Source organism: Pseudopipra pipra, chromosome 7 (assembly GCF_036250125.1).
Source record: "Pseudopipra pipra isolate bDixPip1 chromosome 7, bDixPip1.hap1, whole genome shotgun sequence".
NCBI classification, from domain to species: Eukaryota; Metazoa; Chordata; class Aves; order Passeriformes; family Pipridae; genus Pseudopipra; species Pseudopipra pipra.
Genome location: NC_087555.1, coordinates 23,515,482 through 23,525,852, shown reverse-complemented (window position 1 = coordinate 23,525,852; position 10,371 = coordinate 23,515,482). Strand labels below are relative to the sequence as shown.

Sequence of the window (10,371 nt, the reverse complement as noted above, 5' to 3'; positions counted from 1 at the left end):
CCACAGAGGGGTGCTAGAAAAAAAAAGATGCAGACAAGCAGTTTCACAGGGAGCATTCCCCTCCTTTAATCCTCTCACCACACACAGCAGTACAGCAGCCGCGGGGGTTTGTGCCATGCCAGGTGCCCTTGCGGGGTGCACCCACTGCACCAGAGAGCCGTGCATACCCTTTGCCCTGCATTGTGGCCACAGGGGCAGGGGTGCCAGACTGCTCCCACTGCTTCAACCACTATCCTTCCAGATGAGCCTGCCTATCCTCACGCTGCACATGGGGAGAAGACTCCGCAGCTGCCGATCTTTTCCTGCTCAGACCAAATCTGCTCCCCTGAGCTCCAGGGTAGAACATGGGGCCATACATCACATGAGGAAGTGGTATTCACCGCTGGCTGGAGCAGTGAGGGGGGTGGGATGTGTGTCACAGCCCCAGGGACTGGACCCCAGGGCTATTACCTACATGGGAAGCAAGCCGGAGCTGGAGCAGAGCACTGGGAGGAAGCATAGCAGCACCAGTACCAGGGCTGAAGCATTCACCACACACCTGACCTGGCAAGAAACCGATACAGCTGGGGGGATAGTGGGAGACACAGAGGCTCTGAAACGGTTTATTGCAAAGGGTTTCTGCAGGTAACACTGGGAAGGAGCATGGTCCTTTTTGGCTGAGGCTTCTCTACTCCTCACCCTCCTCTTCATCCTCGTAGGAGTCCAGGCCCACCTCCTCATAATCCTTCTCCAGAGCAGCCATGTCTTCCCGTGCCTCAGAGAACTCCCCTTCCTCCATGCCCTCGCCCACGTACCAGTGCACAAAGGCGCGCTTGGCGTACATCAGGTCGAACTTGTGGTCCAGGCGAGCCCAGGCCTCAGCGATGGCTGTGGTGTTGCTCAGCATGCAGACGGCGCGCTGCACCTTGGCCAGGTCACCCCCTGGCACCACCGTGGGCGGCTGGTAGTTGATGCCCACCTTGAAGCCCGTGGGGCACCAGTCCACAAACTGGATGCTGCGCTTGGTCTTGATGGTGGCAATGGCGGCATTGACGTCCTTGGGCACCACGTCCCCGCGGTACAGCAGGCAGCAGGCCATGTACTTGCCATGGCGAGGGTCACACTTCACCATCTGGTTGGCTGGCTCAAAGCAGGCGTTGGTGATCTCAGCCACTGACAGCTGCTCATGATAAGCCTTCTCTGCGGAGATGACAGGGGCATAGGTGGCCAGGGGGAAATGGATACGAGGGTAGGGTACCAGGTTGGTCTGGAACTCGGTCAGATCAACATTCAGGGCTCCATCAAACCTCAGTGATGCTGTGATGGATGAGACAATCTGGCTGATGAGTCTGTTCAAGTTGGTGTAGGTTGGGCGCTCGATGTCCAGGTTCCTGCGGCAGATGTCATAGATGGCCTCGTTGTCCACCATGAAAGCACAGTCTGAGTGCTCCAGGGTAGTGTGTGTGGTGAGGATGGAGTTGTAGGGCTCTACCACGGCAGTGGAGACTTGTGGTGCAGGGTAGATGGAGAACTCCAGCTTGGACTTCTTGCCGTAGTCAACAGAGAGTCGTTCCATCAACAGGGAGGTGAACCCAGAGCCTGTGCCACCTCCAAAACTGTGAAACACAAGGAATCCCTGGAGTCCTGTGCACTGGTCAGCCTGCAGAGAGAGATGCACAAGATTTTCTGAGACACATTTCTTTGTGAAGGCCTGACTATCCAGAAGTCCCTTCAGGACCTGGTCCATCCCTGCCTTGGGCAGCTGCAGATTCCTCCCAGGGTGTAGCAGGGCTTGCAGTGTGCTCTGAGCCCCAGCAGGATGCTGGATCCCACCAGTCAGAGGGACATGTCCCCTCTCTGCAGTCACTTACCAGCTTCCGGATCCTGTCCAGCACTTGGTCAATGATCTCTTTGCCAATAGTGTAGTGCCCACGGGCATAGTTGTTGGCAGCATCCTCCTTGCCAGTGATCAGCTGCTCAGGATGGAAGAGCTGGCGGTAGACTCCTCCCCGAACCTCATCTAGGAGAGAAGAGGGGCAGGTTGAGCCCGGTGGAGGCAGTTGGTTTGAGCCGGCCGCCAAGCAGAGTGGGTGCCAGCAGCCATCCCTCACCTTGGCTCCGCCTGCCACTGCCATGGCCAAGGACCCACACGTCAGCAAGGCCAACACCAGCATCAGGTTTCTCTGGCAGCAGGAGGTGGCTGCCACCTCCCTGTGCAGCTCAGCTTCTCCCACCCATCCGGAGCTCCCTGCCCACAAGCACAGCAGGAGCTGCCTTGCCGGTTGGGCTGGTTTCTCTCTGCGCACATGTGGTACAAGCACCGCTGCCTCTAGGACACTTCAAGAACAAAAGCAGGTGCTCAGGTTTGTGGCTTCTCCTGGGGAAAAAGAAGGGCCCTCGGGTTGAACCCAGTGCAGGATATTGTCAGCAGAGCACAAGCACCACACACCTGCTGCCTGCTACCCACCCATGGGGGCACCCCAGGCCATGTGATCTCCAGTACTCACCAATCACAGTGGGCTCCAGGTCCACAAAGATGGCTCGTGGGACATGCTTCCCAGCCCCGGTCTCACAGAAGAAGGTGGTGAAGGAGTCATCCCCTCCGCCAATGGTTTTGTCACTGGGCATCTGCCCATCGGGCTGGATGCCGTGCTCCAGGCAGTACAGCTCCCAGCAGGTGTTGCCCATCTGGACGCCGGCCTGGCCGACGTGGACGGAGATGCACTCGCGCTGGGGAGGGGGAGGCAGGGTCAGATCCTGGCACAGCTCTGTTCTGCCTGTCCCAGGGAGTGCTCTGCCTGGTGCCAGTGCCACAGAGTCACCCACACATGACTTGCTCTGGTTAGCGACCCTCAAGAGCATGTTTTCCTTTGGGTGACCTCCTGTGTGCCCCTGAGGGGCCCCATATGTCTGTCATTGCCCTCAGCCATGCACAAACACTTGCTGGGTCAAGAGCCAGCTCTGGCATCCCTCTTGCCCTGCCCTTGCTGGCGGCCACTAGCACAACAGACTCTGGCCAGGCCTGTCCTCCAGCAGCATGGGGAGCAGAGCCTGGTCCAGCTTCCCTGCCCCAGCCACTTTGCCAGGGTCCCTGGCAGACCCAGCTCCTTCCCCTTGCCATAGCAGTCCAGTGAGGGGCTGAGTTGACAGGGGCACACATTTAACCCACGAGTGGCAACTAGCATGGGGGAACTGTCCTGCCTGCTGCCCCAGAGCCAGATAAGCCCTCAGTTTTCTGGGGTGAGTGGCCTTGGAGATGCAAGGGTGGTGGGTGGCAGCCAGGTGAGGGCTGGTAGTGAAGCCCAGCAGTTTCTGAGGCAGCATACAGACTCCCTAGGCTACACAGTCCCAACGCTGTGCTGCAAAACCTGTGTCGGCAGAAGTGCTGGGGAGCAGGCTGTGAGCTGGAGATGTACCTTGTGCAACCCCATACATTAAGTTTAGGCCTGCTCTGCTACCCCGGCATCCCTCCTCTGCTGCCCCTGGCACCCTTGGTCCTCTATCCCTGGCAACCCGCCTCTGCTAGTACTAGCATCCCTGTTTCATTACTCCCAGCATCCCCGCTTCCCCTGGCAGGACACCCCGACTCAGCCTGGGCGTCCTGGAGGATTTTCCTCCTGCATTTCCCAGCTGCACAGTGCCCTGAGCTATGATGGGGTCCGTGCCTCCGTTCAGCGCCAGAGTAGGACAAGGGCTCCTGCCTCCTGCGGGAGGGCCAGCCGCCGGGAGGAAGGGAGGGCAGTCCTGGGGAGGGTCCCCAGTAGAGCCCCCGGTAGAGCCCGGTCAGCACTGCGGCGGGGAGGGCAGAGCGCTGCGCCTCCTGGCACGGCCCCGGCCCACTCCTGAGCCGCTAAATATAGACAGCCCCGGCCCCGGGCGAGGGCAGCGGCGACTGCCCGCTTCGGAGAGCGGCCCCGGCCCGCTCTGCCGCTGCCATACCCCCGCGGGACGGGACTGGAGGGACGAGACCCCCACAACCGCGCCCCGCCACCAGCCCCGACGGGGCGTCTGCTGCCGTGGGGGAAGCCCTGCCGAGCGCCCAGCTCCGGCCCCCGGAGCCTGGCTGGCGCCTCCGCCCCCAGCAGCTGTCCCCGTCCGTCCCCCGCCACCGCTCCCCACCGGAGAGGTCACCCCCCTCCATCCCCAGGGCCCTCCCCGCTGCGGCAGCGGGGTGAGGGCAGGCACCCCGGCATCGGCGGCGGGGGGAGCGGGCGAGGGGGCACGACTGCCCCTGGGCAGGGGCCGGTAGAGCTGCCCAAGGTCACGGCGGGGAAGGAGGGGGCGCGTCGCGGCCGCTCCGCCGGGCAAGGTGCCGCAGGGGGGCTGCAGGGGCATCGCCGGGGGGCTGCCGGGCGCCCTCCCCGCCGCCGTGCCCGCCGCCGTGCCCGCCGCCGGCCCACACTCACCATGTTGCGGCGGGGGGTGCGGGCTGTCCCGGTTGCTCGGTGCTGCGGGGCTCGGCGCTGAGCTGCGGCTGCTGCAATCCCCGCCGCAGCGCTCTCTTATAGGGGGGAGGGGCTTGCTGCCGCCACGCCCCCTTATTTTGGGTACGCTTGCATGTGAGGGGGGAGTACCCACTTCGGGGTCCGTGGGAACCTGGAGGGGTCTTTCCAGCTGTGGAGGAACTCCGAGGTGCGGGGACCGGGGCTGCTCCCCCTTCTCTGCCGGGAGGGAAGCGGGGACACCTGGCCAGGCTGCGGGCAGAAGACTTGGGCACCAACCCCCAGGGGTGACCGGCGGTGCTCAACCACCTGCACCGGAATCCGAGCAGGTAGAGCAGCCCCTAACCTGCTCTGTCACCAGCTTCCCCCTGGGACATGGGGACACCCCGAGACCGCTTGGGCCTCCAGAACAGGAGAAATAAGGAGAAACATCATACAGACACACATCAGACTCTGGAGCCCAGGATACCCCCAAACCTCCCTTTGCCATCAATACTCTGGAAGCCTCCAGCCAAGGTTTGCCTTTCTCTCCCAGTAGGGACAAACAGTCAGTTCTGCACAACCCTGTGAGGCTGCAGATCTGCATGACAAATCTGGGCTGCCAAAAAAGGGTCATTGCAGACCGCTTGCTGTTAATAACTTGTGACTACATTCAGAGCAGCAGCTCTGTTTGAGCCCTGGCCAGGGCCAGGGATGATCCTTCTGCTGAGAATGCCTGGACCACCAGCCTTGCATGCTGTCTGCCAGGGCCTGGGCTCACACAGCTACCCCTTCCTGGACATGGGGATGGCTGGGGCTCTGCTGCTCAGCAGCATGCCAGGAGTAGCACACCAGGGACACTGCTGTGTCCCTCAGGGTCCAGATCAGAGGTGCAGGATAACTTTTAGAAAATAGTAGTAGGATGCAATTCCAACTCCTTCATCCTTTTGGTTGCAGAATCAGATCTCTGTGAATACCCAGGGAGGTATCTGTGGTGGAATTAGTCCTGGAGGAGCAGGTTCCTTCCTTTCCCCACACTCAGACCTCAGTAAAGAGTAGATCAGAGCAGCACCTGGTGTGAGGGGCAGCAACTCCTGCCCTGGCACAGCAGCAGGCACCACTCAGTCTGAGCCCAGTGCTCTGGTTACAGACGTGCAGAGCAATGCCAGCAGCCCTGCACAGTGGGATGAGTGCCTGGCTGCGCTCCAGCAGCTGGGGGTGGCTCCCACTCCCCCTCCAGCTGACACGGGTGCATGTCGGGAGGAGAAGGGCAGGGGAGGACAGCCCCCGTGGGTCAATATAGCTGTAGCATTAGTGGTAAGCAGGGAAAATTAATCTCTGGAACCAGCATGCTGGATAATGGGTAACAGAAATCTCCAGTTTGCAGCTGGAGCCAGGAGCTGATGCTGGGACTACTCACCAAGAGGCAGGGCAGTGAGAGTCAGAATGGGGACAATGCAGAAGATGATCTGGGGCAGGTAGAGTGGGGCCACGTGCCCCAGGAGGATGGCAGACCACAGGCAGAGCAGGGCAGATAGAGGTAATCCCAGACAGAAGACCCCATGCCTGAGCTAGGTGCTTCTCCTATCACATCAACAGCACTCTTCTGGATCCCTTTGATGGACATGCTTGGGCACTGGCCCAGAGCCTGCCATGTGTCCTGGCTATATCCCTCTGGAATGGGGCTTTTCCTTATGTGGGGAGGCAGAGCTGGAGCAGAGCACTGGGAGGAAGCATAGCAGCACCAGTACCAGGGCTGAAGCATTCACCACACACCTGACCTGGCAAGAAACCGATACAGCTGGGGGGATAGTGGGAGACACAGAGGCTCTGAAACGGTTTATTGCAAAGGGTTTCTGCAGGTAACACTGGGAAGGAGTATGGTCCTTTTTGGCTGAGGCTTCTCTACTCCTCACCCTCCTCTTCATCCTCGTAGGAGTCCAGGCCCACCTCCTCATAATCCTTCTCCAGAGCAGCCATGTCTTCCCGTGCCTCAGAGAACTCCCCTTCCTCCATGCCCTCGCCCACGTACCAGTGCACAAAGGCGCGCTTGGCGTACATCAGGTCGAACTTGTGGTCCAGGCGAGCCCAGGCCTCAGCGATGGCTGTGGTGTTGCTCAGCATGCAGACGGCGCGCTGCACCTTGGCCAGGTCACCCCCTGGCACCACCGTGGGCGGCTGGTAGTTGATGCCCACCTTGAAGCCCGTGGGGCACCAGTCCACAAACTGGATGCTGCGCTTGGTCTTGATGGTGGCAATGGCGGCATTGACGTCCTTGGGCACCACGTCCCCGCGGTACAGCAGGCAGCAGGCCATGTACTTGCCATGGCGAGGGTCACACTTCACCATCTGGTTGGCTGGCTCAAAGCAGGAGTTGGTGATCTCGGCCACTGACAGCTGCTCATGATAAGCTCTCTCAGCTGAAACCACAGGGGCATAGGTGGCCAGGGGGAAGTGGATACGAGGGTAGGGCACCAGGTTGGTCTGGAACTCGGTCAGATCAACATTCAGGGCTCCATCGAACCTCAGTGATGCTGTGATGGATGAGACAACCTGGCTGATGAGTCTGTTCAAGTTGGTGTAGGTTGGGCGCTCGATGTCCAGGTTCCTGCGGCAGATGTCATAGATGGCCTCGTTGTCCACCATGAAAGCACAGTCTGAGTGCTCCAATGTGCTGTGTGTGGTGAGGATGGAATTGTAGGGCTCTACCACGGCAGTGGAGACTTGTGGTGCAGGGTAGATGGAGAACTCCAGCTTGGACTTCTTGCCGTAGTCAACAGAGAGTCGTTCCATCAACAGGGAGGTGAACCCAGAGCCCGTGCCACCTCCAAAACTACGAAACACAAGGAATCCCTGGAGTCCTGTGCACTGGTCAGCCTGCAGAAAGAGACAAGTAAGGTTCCTCCAAGCACTGACTTGGCTCAAGAGAAGTTTCAAAAGTTTGCTTGGGTAGCTCCAGATTCCTCCCAGCATATAGAGGAGCTCACTCTCTGCTCCCACCCCCCAAAGGATGCTGGATCCCACCAGTCAGGGGGACATGTCCCCTCTCTGCAGTCACTTACCAGCTTCCGGATCCTGTCCAGCACTTGGTCAATGATCTCTTTGCCAATAGTGTAGTGCCCACGGGCATAGTTGTTGGCAGCATCTTCCTTGCCAGTGATCATTTGTTCAGGGTGGAAGAGCTGGCGGTAGACTCCTCCTCGAACCTCATCTAGGAAACATTGGCACAATGACAGAGATTTTCTAACTGGGCCTGGGGATAGGTGGCAGGAGCCACTCTAGGGAGTGTCCTGCAATTGGTTGTTCACAGAAATAATGACCACTGTCACTGTCCAACAGGGTACACTCACCAATCACAGTGGGCTCCAGGTCCACAAAGATGGCTCGTGGGACATGCTTCCCAGCCCCGGTCTCACAGAAGAAGGTGGTGAAGGAGTCATCCCCTCCGCCAATGGTTTTGTCACTGGGCATCTGCCCATCGGGCTGGATGCCGTGCTCCAGGCAGTACAGCTCCCAGCAGGTGTTGCCCATCTGGACGCCGGCCTGGCCGACGTGGACGGAGATGCACTCGCGCTGGGGAGGGGGAGGCAGGGTCACATTCCAGCAGAGACCAGAAATGCAATCACTGCAGGTGCTGCACAGCCCAGACAGGGCAGCCTGGGCCCTTGTCATCTTGGGCAAGCCACACTGCTCTGGTGCCTGGGTGTCCTGTGTCCATCCCAATCAACTGTGGTCTCCCAGATCTGGTGCTCTGCCTCTCATCACTGCACTGACCACCTCACTGGACCAAGGAGATGGAGACCCATCTGCTGGAGCCCAGGATACCAGGCCACCGATTCCCTGGACTGCCCCCATCCACAGCCCTGGGAAGCATCCCGTGAGCATCTTCTCCATTCTGCAAACACCCACACAGCTTAAGGTCTGGGGCCCTGCATCAGCTGGCACAGCCTCTGTTGCTATTCCAACAACAGGGCTGGAGGCTGAGATGGCAGAGCACCACCCAGGTGCTGGGAGCTGAGGAGGTGACGGCACTGAGGATGGGTGCCCGGCAAGGGCGGGGATTTGCAGTCATGAATGGTTGCCATGTTCTGAGGCTCAGCTTCCCTAAACTAGCTCCAGAGGAGGAGGAAGCATTAGCTGCACTTCTTAACTGAACCAAAGGCTGAGCGGGGAGAGTCACCTAGATTACAACTTTGAGGGCAGTCTCAGGTTCCTCGGGAGAAGACAGGCTGAGGAGGGCCCTGCAGCCTCACTCCCTTCAGGTGAGGCACCCCAGAGCCTGCAGTCCTTTGAACAAGAACCAAAATATTCAGTGCCTTAGACCTGCTGTTGCCAAGGATTTGGATGCGTCATCAGGCACAACTGAGGCAGAGAAGCATCGAAATCAAACCGGATTTCCAGAGCCATGAGTGCCCCAGTGTGAGTCAGCTCGCAGGAAGCCGGTGGAACCAGCCATTTTGCACTCAGGAGCAGGGCAGTGACTGCCATCCAAGAAAGTTACACAGGATGCAGCAAGTCCTGGCTCTCTGCATCTAGAGTGCTTTCAGTGCTGTCACTGCATTTCAGAGGCAGCAGTGACAGCAAGGAATGACAGAAAAATAAGCCCTTGATACCCATGGTGAGAGACAGAAGCCCATCTTCCCACCTTTCCCAAAGCTGAGGTTCAAGGACCAGCAAAGCAATACCCCGCTTATCCCTCCCAGCAGGTCCATAAAGGTTGTGTAACACAAGGAGCCAAGGGTAAGTCCTGAGGACTTAAGTCCTGAGGTAAGTCCTCCAAGATCCTCTACAGAAGGACACAGAAAACACTTGGCACAGCTGCAAGCACCTCAAGAAAGAAGAGATGAGAAAGGACTCCTTCATGGCCAAGGACCTTGCAAATCAGTGTGGGGGTGCAGAGGGTTATGCTGCTCACTGCACTTCATCCCACCAACATGCAGCAGCCAGGACTGGCTCTGTGGGACCCAGCACTGACAGCAGGCTGGGCAGAGCCCAGCAGCACCAGCAAGAAGCAGTGCTGGTAACCAGCCAGCAGAGTGCCTTCTTCACGGCAAGGTCTGGCACAGGAAGGGCTGGGAGCATGGGCCCGCAGGACAGCAGGCAGGGTGGCTAGGGAACCTTGGGGCCGAGATACTCTCCCGGGCATATGGAGAGCTCAAGAGACAAGAGCTCGCCGTAGGACCACGGCGGCAGGGCAGCCCGGAAGCCCACCCACAGTGATGCCCACCCTTGGAGCAGGGCAGTGGGTGGAGGAAGCCACAGCTTCCTGCCACGGCTCAGCTGTGGGTCGGCAGCGTGGTGGGCTGGCTCTGCGCAGACGGGGATGGTACCGCGGGACATAGGCAGGAATCGACACTACCAAAAGTCGGAAAGAGTGGTGAGAGAGTCTGCCCGAGCGCCGGTCTCCAAAGACGGAGGGGCTCGTAGGGGACCTCCTTGCCGCGGGTACAAGGGGATGCTCAAAGGAGGGAGGCTGCTGAGAGCCGGAGAGGGAGCAGCTCAGAAAGTGGCTGAAGCCAGGGAAAGGCAGGGCAAGCAGGCGGGCACTCCTGCCGGCAAGCTGCCCGCACCTCTGGGCTCCCGGCAGAGCCCTCCCGGGAAGCCACGGGGATCGCAGCCCGCTCCGAGGAAGGTCCCAACGGGGTTCCCCCACTCCCGGGAGCACTCATGGGACCAGAGGGAAGGAGCAGCGGGGGCTGGCACTCACCATGATGCCGCCGCTGCTGCACGACCTGCCTGTCCCCGGGCTGCCGCAGATCCGCACCCTGGGACGGCGGCGCTGCCGCCGCCTTATACCGGGGGCGGCACCGGCGCTCCGGGGCGGGCTGCCCCGCCCGAAACGGCCCCACACGCTTGCATAGATTTGCGAGCATTGCTCATATTTGCATAGATTTGCATAGATGGGGCTGTGCTGCCCGATAGCCGGCGGGGTGCATGGGTTGGGCCATCGGGAAGCAGCATCCCCTGACAG

General features: G+C 59.9%; 2 protein-coding genes across 2 annotated transcripts; both read right to left on the bottom strand.

Annotated features, from left to right (window-relative positions):
- Positions 1-41: 41 nt before the first annotated feature.
- LOC135417272 (tubulin alpha-4A chain) lies at positions 42-4,510 on the bottom strand. Its single transcript, XM_064661146.1, has 4 exons — positions 4,386-4,510; positions 2,487-2,709; positions 1,851-1,999; positions 42-1,639 (listed from the first exon to the last, which is right to left on the bottom strand). Exons 1-4 carry the CDS (start codon positions 4,386-4,388, stop codon positions 668-670), a joined length of 1,347 nt encoding a protein of 448 aa, XP_064517216.1. The 5' UTR covers positions 4,389-4,510; the 3' UTR covers positions 42-667.
- A 1,700-nt stretch (positions 4,511-6,210) lies between these two features.
- Positions 6,211-10,161, bottom strand: LOC135417273 (tubulin alpha-5 chain-like). Its single transcript, XM_064661147.1, has 4 exons — positions 10,108-10,161; positions 7,751-7,973; positions 7,463-7,611; positions 6,211-7,277 (listed from the first exon to the last, which is right to left on the bottom strand). The coding sequence occupies exons 1-4, from the start codon at positions 10,108-10,110 to the stop codon at positions 6,306-6,308; spliced, it is 1,347 nt and encodes a 448-aa protein (XP_064517217.1). The 5' UTR covers positions 10,111-10,161; the 3' UTR covers positions 6,211-6,305.
- Positions 10,162-10,371: the final 210 nt, after the last annotated feature.